The following is a 14,260-nucleotide window of genomic DNA, read 5'->3' as shown; positions in this document are numbered from 1 at the left end:
ATTCTGGGAGTTGAAGTCCACAGGTCTTCGTATTACCAAGATTAGACGTCTCCGATGTAAATGCTGGTGGTTTGCACTGGCAGTATTCACATCTGAGCGTGCACCCCAGGCGCACAGTATTTTATTGCAGAAAGAAATTTTCAAGCCATTTTTTTTAAAACACAGTTATCAGAAAAAGGAGCCTAAGCTTTCTCAACTTTCTCTCTTATCTCTGCCAATGTCAAGAGCAACCAATTTCTCAAAGAATTCTTCCTTACCATAGCTATGGAAGGACTGTCAGAGAAATACAAGATGGACATCGGCAATCAAGGTACAGAAAATAATTGTAGCAAGGAGGGCCTTTGGCGGGTGGGGTGGTTCCCTGAATATAAGCAACGTTAATGGGACCCTGCAGCTTTGCCTTGCTCTTCCTTCCTTTGTACCTTTGCAACCAGCTGACATAGTTGTCTGTATTCCTTCCCAGACTGGCGGATTCTGAAGAACAGGAAATTTATGGGCTCCATATCGGAACAGAATATCCGCACTAAATCCAAGCCCATCATCCAGGAAATGCACAGCAGGTCTGCTATTTTTTTTTTTTTTTGGGTGGGGAAGGGTGGTCTCCTTTAAGCTAAACCACCTTCTTGTGCTGTTACGTTTTACACACACACACACACACACACACACACACACACACACACACCTACCTTTCCCCCCAAAAAAGTGCTCTCTAGCTGTTCTGGATGTCATCTCCAAACTAGCATATTTATTTATACATGGTGTTTATATGAATATATACATTCATTCATTCATCAAACAACAATTACAAATTCAGTGGAACAAAATGAAAGAACTAAAATGTGACAGAGATGATAGGCACATTATTGCACTTAAGCTGTAAAAGTTAGTAGCTGAGACAACTGACTCGGTTAAGATATTCCACATTTTGACAACTCTTGTTACCAAAATGGAACCTCTTACAATCAGGTTTAAAGTGGTTTACATTAAGTTTCTATGTGTTCAGGACTTAATATGACCTCCTGGAATAAGACTTTTGACCCTGAGGTCCATCCGTTCTGGTTAGACTTACTTTTGTCAATTCTGGATAATGGTGGAACTGGCACAGCACAACCTTGGCTTGCTTGCCCACGTATCAGGTAAGGGCAGGATAGATCTGTTATGATTAATGGATGTATTACCGTATTTTCCGGCGTATAAGACGACTTTTGAACCCCTGAAAATCACCTCAAAAGTTGGGGGGTCGTCTTATACGCCGGGTCGTGTTATACGCCGAAAAAAAAAACAAATCAGTCAAGCGTCCCCATTCTTGCAAAGCCGGGCCGCCGCGCGCAACCGAGCTATCTCCGGCGCGGCTCCAAAAAAAAAAAAAAATCCCAGGAGGAAAAAAACATTTTCTACCCGTCAAATAAACATATAATGGCTCTCTCCTCTTCCCTTCCCCCGTTTCACATACCATTAAGCAGAGCCGAAAACCCCGTGCCCCTCCTGTTTAAAAAGTTTTGATCTTTGCAAATGACCTTAGCAAAACTTCTGCGCAGCAGATGTGGGAACAGCGGGGGCGTCTCATCCTTCCTCCCGCTCCGGATTGATCCCCGTCCCGCCGCCCCTCTTTCTCCAATTTGAGGCCGAAGCCAGTTTCTGAACCAAGAAAGGGGAGTTCAGTGCAAGGCGCCCCAGGATCGAGCTAAATTGCCGGTTAATGCAGAACGGAGAAGACGGGAAAAGTTCCCCAAGAGTTAGAGCAGGAAAGGCGAGGCAACCACTGACAAAGGGGATGGAAATCGTCCGAATCCACGCAAGCGCTCCTCGCAACTGCTTCTTGCCCTGCTTCACCCTCCCCAAATGAAATTAAAACAACCTCTTACCGCCTCGCCCGAGACGCAGGTCGATAAGGCGACGGCGAGCACCATCCACACGTTCCACATTATTCCTGCGTTTGCAGCTCTCGCTGCGGCTGTTGCTGCGCGTGGGGCTGCTGGCCGTCCTGCAGGCGCTGGGCCGTCCTGCCGCTGCGCGGGAGCGTCGGGCGGCTCTCCCCACGCGAAGGCGGCGCTGCCCGTCGGCTCTTGTCCGTCGCAGAGGAGGCGAAGGCCCGACTGGCCCCGCCGGCCCTCCCGCTGCTCCCGCCGGCCCCCGAGGCGCAGCGTTTCCCAGGCGGCAGGCAGCGCCGGAGGGCAGCCGCCACCCTGCCACGGCCGGCGCCCCTCCTGCTTCCCCCCCCAGGCCTTGAACTTCTCCCATTCGGCGCAGGGCGGGGCAGCTCCGCCCACAGCCTCTTTTTCATGTGCCGCTTCCCTCTCACCGTTGGCCGAGGCGCGCTCGGCCCGGGCTCCCGATCCCTCTTCCCGGCCGGCTTCCCGCCCTGCCCCTCATGGAGCTGGACTGGGCGTGTAGCCTCTCGGTGTGGCTGCTTTTCCTGGGCAGCCTGGCGGTGCGGCTCCTGCGCTCGGACCTGTTGCTGAGCCGGCGGGTGCTGCTGCGCGTGGGGCTGCTGGCCGTCCTGCAGGCGCTGGGCCGTCCTGCCGCTGCCCCTCAGCGCCGCGCTCACGGTGGCTGCCTGCTGGCTCGTCTCGGCCAGCACCGCCCAGCGGAAGCGCATTCCCCGCGGGGGGGAGAGCGGTGCTGGTGACAGGTGAGTCCGGTGGGCGCGAGGCCCTCCCCTCGGGCAGCGGCAGGACGGCCCAGCGCCTGCAGGACGGCCAGCAGCCCCACGCGCAGCAGCAGCCGCAGCGAGAGCTGCAAACGCAGGAATAATGTGGAAAGTGTGGATGGTGCTCGCCGTCGCCTTATCGGCCTGCGTCTCGGGCGAGGTGGTAAGAGGTTGTTTTAATTTCATTTGGGGAGGGTGAAGCAGGGCAAGAAGCAGTTGCGAGGAGCGCTTGCGTGGATTCGGACGATTTCCATCCCCTTGGTCAGTGGTTGCCTCGCCTTTCCTGCTCTAACTCTTGGGGAACTTTTCCCGTCTTCTCCGTTCTGCATTAACCGGCAATTTAGCTCGATCCTGGGGCGCCTTGCACTGAACTCCCCTTTCTTGGTTCAGAAACTGGCTTCGGCCTCAAATTGGAGAAAGAGGGGCGGCGGGACGGGGATCAATCCGGAGCGGGAGGAAGGATGAGACGCCCCCGCTGTTCCCACATCTGCTGCGCAGAAGTTTTGCTAAGGTCATTTGCAAAGATCAAAACTTTTTAAACAGGAGGGGCACGGGGTTTTCGGCTCTGCTTAATGGTATGTGAAACGGGGGAAGGGAAGAGGAGAGAGCCATTATATTTTTATTTGACGGGTAGAAAATGTTTTTTTCCTCCTGGGATTTTTTTTTGTTTTGTTGGGGGGAGCAGACTTCTGAACTCGAGGGGCCTTAGTTTTTTGTAAAGACTATCGATAACTCTTATGTACAGACATAAGTTAAGTTGCAAGATACCATTGTGGGCAATTCCAAAACACGCAATAGAAAATATACATGCTGGCTTCAAACATGATTTGACTACGTACAAGGAGATTCTCAGTTTGGAAAGAAATGTTTGGTGTTTGAAATCATATAGCCTCTTGCGAGAAGAGAAGGTTGTTCAAAATTGGTTTCAATATACTCAGTTACGGGCCAGGTGGAAAGAAGACCAGAAAAATGGATTTACAATGACTGATGAAAATTTGATAAAGCAAATCAGGAATCAGGGACCAGCACATATCAAACGGATATATCTTGCATTGATAGAGATTGATTCAGAAACAGAGCTTGTTAAGGATTGTATGATAAAATGGGCCCAAAATATCCAGGAAGTTATCACAATGGACACGTGGGAAAAGATTTGGGTGAGGAACGTAAAATTTACACAAGCTCAAAATTTAAGAGAGAATTTTTACAAAATGTTTTATAGATGGCATTTAGATCCCAAAAAGCTTGCAAGTATGTATCCGAATTATCAGCCTAAATGTTGGAGGTGCGGTGATGAAGATGCAACATATTTTCACATATGGTGGACTTGTAAAAAGGTTAAGGCTTTTTGGATAAAAGTCTGGTGGAACATGCAGAAGATTTTTAAACAGAGGATAAAGTTTTGTCCGCAATTTTTTTTGTTGGGAATAATTACAGATGCCACAGTTGTGGACACCAAGTTGATGTTGAATTTAATTACGGCGGCAAGACTTTTGATAGGCCAATACTGGAAGAAAGAGGAACTGCCGACCATAGAGGAGTGGACTTTAAAGGTTTCCGACCTGGCAGAGATGGCGAAGATTTCGGCCTATTTGAAAGATCATTCGCAAGAACGCTATATTATGGAATGGAGAAAATGGATTGATTTTATCCAGAACAAGTATAGGGTTAAGAAGTTTTATGTAGCATTTGAATAAGTCTTCCTTCGTTTTTTTTTTTTTCTTTATGATCTTAGTTTTTTTTTTAATACATATTCAATATTATTATTATTTGTTTTATCTTATATAAGCTAGAGAGTGATGGATTTTAGAGTTTATAATTGTTAGTATATGATTGTTTATGATTGCTTTTTATATATATACCTTGTATTTAGCTCTGGGAAGTCGGGGGGGGGGAGGGGGGGAGGGGGGGAGGTAGGGAGGGGGGAGGAGGGAGGGGGAAGGGGGGATTCTTAAAGGAAAACTGTATTTTAAAACTTTTCAATAAAAAAAAAGACTATCGATAACTCTTGGGATACGTTTTTTATTTAAACAAAAAGCTGTCCGAAAATTGCAGATGGAAAGAGATGGGATAAGAACATCGAAAGACAGGACCATAAAAACAATCCTTTGAAAGGGGGGGGGCGTGAGTGTTAGAGTGGTGATTTAACACTCCAGTTAAAACTGTCTAGCTATTTTTCATTCAAACCTCTCCTTCATTACTTCAGTCTGTCGAATTCAATGGAGGACTCTAGGAGAACATGATACCATGGTGATTCTGAATGTGACAGTTTTGGATCTGTTTGCAAATCCAGTCTGGCATCACTGAGTTGTGTTTGATTGATCCAAACGGAATTTTGGATTATGACGGACAGGGAGGGCAGGGCATGTAAGTATTTTCCGGCGTATAAGACAAAAAACCTTGAAAAACTTCTTAAAAGTAGGGGGTCGTCTTATACGCCGGAAAATACGGTATGTGCCATCACATCAGCATAGATTCTTAGTGACCACATGGATAGATATTCTTCAGGAGATCTGTCTCTAACCAGATGCTTCAGGTGCTGCTGTAACTGTGTTCCTTCACCTTTCTGCTAGTCAGTCTCTTATCTTTTCCTTCCATTTTTCCCTGCCCTACAAACATCTTTGGAGACCTGTGTCTTTATATAATGTGTCTGGAAGAATAGATTCGCAAATAGGAAGAAAGTAGTGATAATGACCTTGACATTTCAGAAAACTGTTAGGTGGTATTTCAGGCCCCAGCATGGTTTGGCAAAAGGAGACTTTCATTTGTTAACCTCTTTGTAGCAACGTTGGTAGTCCTTGACTTGCAACCATTTGTTTAGCGACTGTTTGAAGTTACAGTGGCACTGAAAAAAAGCGTGACCAGTCCTTACGCTTTCAGTCACATGATCAAAATTTGGGTGCTTGGCAACTGGCAATTTACTCTAGTTGTAGCCTTCCGGGGTCTTGTGCTTGCAATTTGCACCCTTCCCAGCTAGCTTCTGACAAAGCAAAATCAGTGGGGGAAGCCTGATTCATTTTACATGATTCACTTACCGGTAACTCAGTGGTTCACTTAACAACCATGGCAAAGGAGGTTGTAAAATGGGCACGAGTCACTTAATCATGTTTCTCAACCTTGGCAGTTTGAAGATACGTGGATTCAACTCCCAGAATTCCCCAACTAGCCACGGGACTCAAAGTCCACACATCTTCAAGCTGCCGAGGTTGACAGACACTGAATTAAACTGTTGATATTGTAGCATGTGGGTTTTCTTTTTCCCTGATTGTACTTAGTACACAATGAGGGGACCAACACTAATATGTTGCGGTATGGAGTACAGAGATGCTGCTTACTATCTAACCTGTTCCATCTCTCGTCTTCCATCCAGTTTTGCCCCGTAAAAAGCCATCTGAATTCTGCACTCGCCAGTGGTCTTTTAATCTGCCTTGGACACAGCTCTCCTTATCCAATTTAAGTTCATTTTGCTCTTTTCTCAGCTCTGCTGCAGCTCCTGAATTCACCATAGTTGCAGAGCCCTCAACCAGTCACCCGGATCGTCTAGTGGCGAAGATCTCCCTCCCTGAAATGGTAATTCCATGGTGTGAGGTTTACCGGGAAGTACCTATCTGTTCCAACTCTAGCCCAGGTGCTGGGACTGGTTGCAATTTTTTGAGTGTGTTTTACTCTTTCTCCCCCCCCCGCCCCGCCACTACTACAGATCTCAGTGAGAAATCTTGAGCTGGACCTTGGAGAAGACCGTATTGTGCTACAGGGACATCCTGAGCTCTATCAATTGGACATTTTCATACCCTACAGCATTGTCCCTGAGGAAAGCCGGGCTCAATTCCACAAAGAAACAAAGGTGAGGAACTTAAGCATGGAAGAGACTTGGAGAAGTCCACCCCGATAAAAAACAACAACAAAAAACTAGCAAAAAACTTCACCTCCAGATTTTCAGTCCAGAAGAAGAGTTTGAATATTTACAACTTTTCTCCTTAAACTTCTCCTCCTATCTCAAAGTTATGTAATAACCCTATCACCTGTGAAGTACAGACAAGTAGTCCCCGACTTATGATCAGAGACTTAGAGACCATTCAAAGTTATGATAGACCCCCCCCCCAAAAGCTGCTTACAATCCAGTTCCAAAGTTTGGATGGTTACCCTCTCCCCATGGTCACACGATACATTTTGGGCACTCAGCAGCTGGCTTGTATTTTTGGCCATTTGCAGCATCCTGTGGTCACTTGACCACAATTTATGTTTTGAATAAAAACTAATATTTATCTCTTGTTTTCCTACAAAAAAACAAAACCCTGGTCCATTCCAAATAACGGGTTCACTTAAAAACCACTGCATTCGCTTTATGACCACCGTGTCAGTCACATGATGATATGCTTTATGATCTTTATGACTTACAAAGGATCATAAGTCAAGGATTGCCTGTAGTAATTTGGTCACACTAAAAGGCAAGTCTAGTTTAGGAGGTTTTCCAGTCTGAGTCCCATTCTCCTTCATTTCAGCTGCTAGGTGCTGGCCATACAGCAGTGAAATAGATGCAGATGCATAAGAGCTCTTCAAAATATGCCAAAGGGAGGTTGTTTTTTTCCTGTTTCAATTGAGATCATCGGCATGAACCTTCAAAAAGCTCTAAAAAAAGGAAGAGCTAATGTGCAGAGGGGGTATGTATGAAAGAGTCACCAGGTAACATTATATCAGTGTTTCTCAACCTTGGAAACCTGAAGGTATGTGGACTTCAAGTTCCATGATTTCTCAGTCATACTGGCTAGGGAATTCTTTTTTTTAATTGAAAAGTTTTAGAATACATTTTAAAAACATAAACTCCCTCCCCCTCCCCCCCACTTACCCTCCCTCACCCTCCCCCCCCCCCCGACTTCCCAGAGCTGAATACAGGGTATTAACTTTTACAAACTTAAGCTAAAATATGCTAACTAACTAAAAAAACAACACATTAAATTCTATCACGCTTTAACTCCCCTTAAACATAACTAAATAACTAACTAATAATGAATACCTAATAATACATCATATAAAACTAATACTTATTCATATGCTAAATGAAACTTTTTAGTCCCATATTTATTCTGAATATACTCGATCCATCTTCTCCATTCCACAATATATCTCTGTTGCGATTGTTCTTTCAAATATGCTGAAATCTTTGCCATTTCCGCCAGGTTTGAAACTTTCAAAGTCCACTCTTCTATAGTAGGCAGTTCCTCCTTCTTCCAATATTGCGCTACTAAAAGTCTTGCTGCCGTAATTAAATTCAACATCAATTTAGTATCTATAACAGTACAATCTGTAATAATACCCAACAGAAATAACTGTGGAGAAAACCTTATCTTTTTCTTAAATATCTTCTGCATGTTCCACCAAATTTTAATCCAAAAAGCTTTGACTTTTTTTACAAGTCCACCATATATGATAATACGTTGCATCATCACAACCACACCTCGAATTCTTGAAGTCCACATATCTTCCAGTTGCCAAGAGCAAGAAACATTGGCCTAGATCACGGGTATCAAACTTGCCACGTCACGTGATGTGTTGCGACCTATCGCGACTCTTTTTGCATTGCCGGAGCTGGGGGTGGGGCACGGCCTCCGTATGATGCAACCGGCTCACGGGCTGGCAGTTTGACACCCCTGGCCGAGATGATCAAGTTCATTGAATCTGCCTGAAAGTTATAGAACTTTCTTTCTGATTACTTGGCTAAAGGAATGTTGTAACTTTAGTGGTTCTATTTGTGTGAGACACTGAATCACAACCTAGCTGCAGATTTACCTAATGTACGCATCCAGTCCCCGACATTCATTGTGGTTCAGTTGCTGCTTGCTCTAATTAAGAAAATGACATCTAAGCTCTCATGGGTGAGTGTGCATGCAAACTTCATCTAATAGAGATTTATCCTCTCAGAAATCCTTTTTACTTTTTTTCTTAGCACTCAAATCTTTTGCCCTTGATTGAGTAACCTGGATCTGTAACTGTTGTTTGTGGCCAGCTTGTCTGCCAGAAGCTGAGTGGATTCCATAACAAATCGCCATGGTGCCAAAATGACACTTGTATACATGATGACATCATCATGAATATGCCATGATTTAGATACAAATGTTGGATGAACTGTAGCAATTGCATAATTATATCACACACACACACACACGCACTTTGCCATTTGTCCCTTCTTTGCCCTTCATGGAGATACTTTGCAGGAGCGACACCTATTTTTCCCCATTACTCAGCTGATGCTTCTGAAGATGAAGAATTAACAGCCACCATCACTAGCGGAGGAGAGATTTAGAGAAAGAGTACTCAAAGGACCCTTTTCCTCCTCAAGATCCTGTTGTACAGGTCAAGAAAGGTCATAATATGGGGCCAAATTCACTTAACAACTGTCTTGTTTAGGAACAGAAATGTTGGGCTCAGTTATGGTCGTAAATCAAGGACTACTTGTACCTTTTGCCCAAAATTTCTGTTCCTAAACAACATAGTTCTTAAGTGAAATTTGCCCCATTTTATGACCTTTCTTGACACAGTTAAGTGAATCATTGCAGTTGTTAATAACATGGTTGTTACTTGAATCTGGCTTCTCCATTGGGTTTGCATGTCAGAACAGTAGCCCCCAACCTTTTGGATACCAAGGACAGGTTCTGTGGGGAGAGGTTTTTCCACGGACTGGAGGAGGCGTGATTTTGTGTGCTGCTTCTGTGTGCGGCCCAGTTTCTGGCATGCTGTGGCCCGGTGCCAGTCCATGGACTTGGGGTTGGGGACACCTGTGTCAGAAGGTAAATCACATGACCTGGGGACACTGCAACTGTCATAAATACACACCAGTTGCCAAGTGTCCAAATTCTAATCACGTGACCACAGGGGTGCTGCAATGGTTGTAAATATGAAAAAACAGTCATAAGTCACTTTTTTCAGTGCCATTGTAACTTCAAATGGCTGTAAGTCAAGGACTACCTGTATAAAATCAGTTTCACCCCAGCCTATTTCCAGAGGTAGTCTGTGGGACATAAAAATTGCCCACTTCTTCTGTAGTGGAGGGTTGCTGCATGTAAATCCTTATTATGGGGAAAGTTTGATTCTCAAACATTCAGTTTCTTAGTTTGACTGCTTTCGTTGAGCTACAAGCTTTCTTGCAAGCTCTCCTGGTGAAGAATCAGGTGGAGAACATAAATAAGCTAATCTTTCTTTTTATCAAGAGGGGCATCTGCCAGAGGTGGGTGGGAGAGGTAAGAATAGTTGTTAAAAGGTAAAGGTTCCCCCGCACATGCGTGCTAGTTGTTTCCAACTCTAGGGGCCGGTGCTCGTCTCCGTTTCAAAGCCGAAGAGCCAGCGCTTGTCTGAGGACGTCTCCGTGGTCATGTGGGTGGCATGACTAGACGCCAAAGGCGCACGGAACGCTGTTACCTTCCCACCGTAGTGGTCCCTATTTTTCTACTTGTATTTTTACGTGCTTTCGAACTGCTAGGTTGGCAGAAGCTGGGACGAGTAACAGGCGCTCACTCTGTTACGCAGCACTCGGGATTCGACCCGCCAAACTGCCGACCTTCCGATCGACAAGCTCAGCGTCCTAACCCACTGAGCCACCACGTCCCTTAGAATAGTTGTTACAATTGTGCAATTGAAGCCACACCCCATGTTTACACATCAGATGCCTCCATGCCTGTAAAAGGGGCAAGGTTTCCATCAGGCAGCTGCCACCATCTTGACGTTTTAATCTCACCACAGTGGCCTCCCCTGTTTATGAAACCATTAGGAATTGGAGGTTTCGACTAAAATGTGCAGAATCAGCGATGTTTGCAGCAAAGGTTCCAGTTGCCAAAGGGCACCAAAAAAACAACAACACAATACAAGCCCAATACATTTATCTATCATAGTTTCCAGGACTGGATTACTTCCAGTTGGCAAGCTTTATCCTAGAAGCTATAATCCTCCATCAGGCTTTTTTTTTCTTTCTGAATCTCCTCAAGGATGCAGGTTTACTCAGAAACGGCACCTTAGTAGACCTTTACTCCAAAGGGAGCTTTTCTGTCAGGGAATTGCACAGCTGGTGTCCAAATGGAGTCAGAAGTGCTGACCAGCACTTGCGGTTTTTATATAAATAAATATAGTCAAAGTAAATAAGAGAGGCCAACGGGAGCATAGTCAGGTAAATCAACACAGCAGGAACATCATCAGGTAAATCACAGAGAGCCCACAGGGCAAAAAAGGCGGGAAATAAGGAAACACCCCTTTTTCACTCAAGGCAACCAATCACAGCTATAAATTCCCTCTGGCCATAGCCAGCGCTCTTCAATCAGTCAGCTATATAACTGTGTTTTGACTCATTACACAACCCCCACTGTTCCAGTTATAAATGTAAATATCTTGACATTTTCCTTTCAGCTGCCCTCTTGGTTTTTTTCACCTCTGCCCAACAATGCTGTCATTCTCTGTTTTGAGAGATGATTTGGAGTCTGGTCCCAAACCTACACCTCCCTGCCTGCAGCACTGTGCCTTCGTTGATTTCTGAAGCTTTGTCAAGACTCTTCCGTATCCTCAAAAGATGGGAGTTCCCTGGTTCTAACCACTAAAATAGGCAGCCAGCTGCCTGCAACCCAGAAACATCTTTTGGTGGCTGTTAAAATTCCCCCCCCCGTCATTGTGAAGTGGAACATATGAAGCCTCTTGTGTAAGCCATGAAACAGGCTTTATATAATTGATAGATTCATCCTCACACCACTCCTTATGGCCCCCAATTCTCCTCTCTCCCACCCACCCACCCCCCGCGCAAAAAAGAGTTTATTCCTAGGCACCCAAAGATTGCCATTCCTGGCCTGGAGCAATGCAAGTGTCGCTGTGGGTCTGCTCCTTGTTTGTGGCCTTGTTCCTTGGGCTCTTGAAAGATTACCTGTTTCAACAGATGCAGCAACAGGAAGAGCTTAAATCATCAATCACCCTCTACTTTCTCTTCCCTCTTCCAGATCCTTACTGTCTTAATGCCTGTCCAACGCCCATTGCTGTTGCCATGAGCTCTGAACAGACGGTCTGGAGGATTGATCACACTGTAGGCTGGGGATGTACATTACGGACATATGCCACAGCCCTGTACGACAAACTTCTGAGCGAAGGAACGGCTGTCTGGAGAAATAGGAATGACCTTCTTCTCCAAAGAATGATGCCGGAGTTTGGGAAGTGTCATCTCTAAGGCTCACAGGCTTTGAACCTAGAAACACACAGTAAAACATGTTGGATGTGATTCAGGATTTGTCTCCATTTTTTCCTCCTACGGTTTGTTTTCAGCTTCCTTTCCACCCACAACAGCTGTCACTTTTTCCCATTTAACTTTGCCTCCTTCTGTAACACATAATCCATGTACTCTCCCCCCCCTTTGCTCCTACAGTCGGCTCAACTGCAATCTGCGGCCATGATTTGTACTTGCCATCTTAATGCTAATGAAAGTTTGTTCTGCTTCAGCTGCGGAAGGAGAGAATTTTGAAGTGATTCCTGCAGGAAATCTCTTCCAGTGGGCTCCAAACATGCCGTCTTTTGAATGCGTTCCTTTCTAAAGATCATCTGGCTAGAAAAATCAGCCAAGGAGAGAATGCCCAAAGCTAGAACTTTTTTTTTCCTTGTGTGCTGTCATGCCTACTCAACCGGGCAAGATCAAGCAAGCAAGAACCACACCAATTTCAGTAAGGAATATTTAATAAAAGAGCCAGTTTGGTCTAGTGCAGGGGTAGGCAACCTTGGCTCTTTTATGACTCATGGACTTCAACTCCCAGAATTCCTGAGCCAGCATGGCTCAGCTTGGAAACCTCTCCCTTTCCCCTCAGCATAGCTGACTCAGGAATTCTGGGAGCTGAAGTCCATGAGTCATAAAAGAGCCGAGGTTGCCTACCCCTGGTCTAGTGGTTAAGGCACCAGATTAGAAACAAGGAGACTGTGAGTTCAATCCCAACCAATTTAGGCATGAAAGCCAACTGGGAGATTTGGGGCAACTGACACTCCGCCCAATCCACCTCACATGGTTGTTGTGGAGAAAACAAGAGGAGCAAAGAGTGTTAGGTGTGTTCACTATCTTGAGTTATTTATAAAAAGGAAGGAAGGAGAGAAAAAGAAAAAGATAGGTAGGCAGACAGATCGATCTAGGTTAAATACAGAATCTTGGAAACCCTTTGAGGAATCCCTCAGTTATAGTAAATTAATTAAGACAGAGTCTGAATATTTTGAGTTGCTGCCTTTTCCCCGATTTCTCTCTAACTGGGCTGAATTATTTCTAAGATAACAACTGACTCACTCCTCTGTTCCTTTCACACAGATACCCCACAATCATTCCCATCTGCTTCATTTGTATCTGGATTCAGGGAAAATATTCTAACAATACATCTGCATTGATGTATTCCAGTCCCTTGTCTCAAATGATACTCTGCCACCATATTTGGAAGTCCACTCAGCAGTCTTACTCTCTTTGTTTTACCAAACTCCAAGGTGGAGCTACTGCTGAAACTCTAGGCTTGCCTTCATCACCCTGATATTGTCCAGATGTTTTGGCCTTACAATTTCTCAAATTCCTCTGTTGGCTGAGAAATCTGCTCTTCTTTTTTGTTCTAAATTGAAACATTCTTCACAGTGTTTTTCAGCTTCAGCAATTTGAAGATGTGTGGACTTCAACTCCCAGAATTCCACACCCAGCATGGGTCATGAAATCATGGTGGGCTAGGGAATTCTGGGAGTTGTAGTCTACACATCTTAAATCTCATAATTGAGGATTTAATTGTGACAAAATGCCCACTTCATCCTCCTGTAACACTTTCTTCTGTAGCTATCCCTTGTCCTTGCAGGAATGAAGGTGTGTGTTTTCTCCTCCACCCCCCGTGTGAATATCTTTTTCACAGATGTGATATTTTCAGAACTGACTTTATAGGTTGCTGCCAAAATACTTCGCCACATTCATGGGTGCAATAATTTCTGAGCCAGTTGTGAAATCTGCATGATTGAAGCCCTTATGCAAGGTAACACTTTTCTGGCAAATTGACCAAAAGAAGAAGAAAGATTGTAGTCCTGGTTTTCAATAAAACCTGAAAGTTGATAGAGCTGTAGTGTGCTAAAGGGAGCTTTTAACAATAGGAAACTTCGATTTTTAAAAAAAATGTATACAGTAATAGCCATGAACTATATATATAGGCCTTGATCTAGTATTTGAAATCTTGTTTTCAAAAATTCTTCCCCTAATTAAAGGCAGGATAAAAATAAGTAAATAACTAAATAAATTGCAGGTTCCAAAGCAACCGTCTTAGAGGCAATGCATAGGGACATTGTGGGTGGGGCCAAAAAGGTCAAGATAACATGGATAGGTGCCCTTGACTTTTATGACTCCTCACACTGATGCTTCATGCAGATTTTTGTGAGTGATTTCTGCATTGCACTCTTCTGGCTTTGTGGGAAGGAGGAGGAAGGAAAAAAATTGAATTCCCATCCTGCTGAGAATTATGGCATCTTTGTTACCTGTTTTTTGAAACATTGGAGGCTCCCACGCTATGAACGCTTGTCTTAAAGAGTAAACTGGTATGTCTAGAGCAGGGATCTCAAACTGCCAGCGTGCAGGCCGGTTGCATCATGCAG

General features: G+C 44.7%; 1 protein-coding gene across 3 annotated transcripts in view; it reads left to right on the top strand.

Moving 5' to 3' along the window:
* Positions 1 to 11,894, top strand: part of LOC308677523 (PIH1 domain-containing protein 1-like) — a 29,935-nt gene extending 18,041 nt beyond the window's left edge. For 2 of the 3 annotated variants that reach the window (XM_081343998.1, XM_081343997.1), the window contains exons 7-11: positions 226 to 310; positions 464 to 560; positions 6,130 to 6,220; positions 6,351 to 6,494; positions 11,620 to 11,894. In XM_081343998.1, the coding sequence (XP_081200124.1) occupies positions 226 to 310; positions 464 to 560; positions 6,130 to 6,220; positions 6,351 to 6,494; positions 11,620 to 11,667 (465 nt within the window). In that variant the 3' untranslated portion in view covers positions 11,668 to 11,894. Of the gene's footprint in view, positions 1 to 225; positions 311 to 463; positions 561 to 6,129; positions 6,221 to 6,350; positions 6,495 to 7,152; positions 7,312 to 11,619 lie in introns of all 3 variants that reach the window. The other variant, XR_014028510.1, reaches the window with a different exon arrangement.
* The last annotated feature ends 2,366 nt before the right edge of the window (positions 11,895 to 14,260 follow it).

The sequence above is a fragment of the Vipera berus genome, assembly GCF_964194415.1.
Source record: "Vipera berus genome assembly, chromosome: Z".
NCBI lineage: Eukaryota > Metazoa > Chordata > Lepidosauria > Squamata > Viperidae > Vipera > Vipera berus.
Note: the sequence above shows the minus strand (reverse complement) of the source record. Positions and strands in the feature narration are given on the sequence as shown.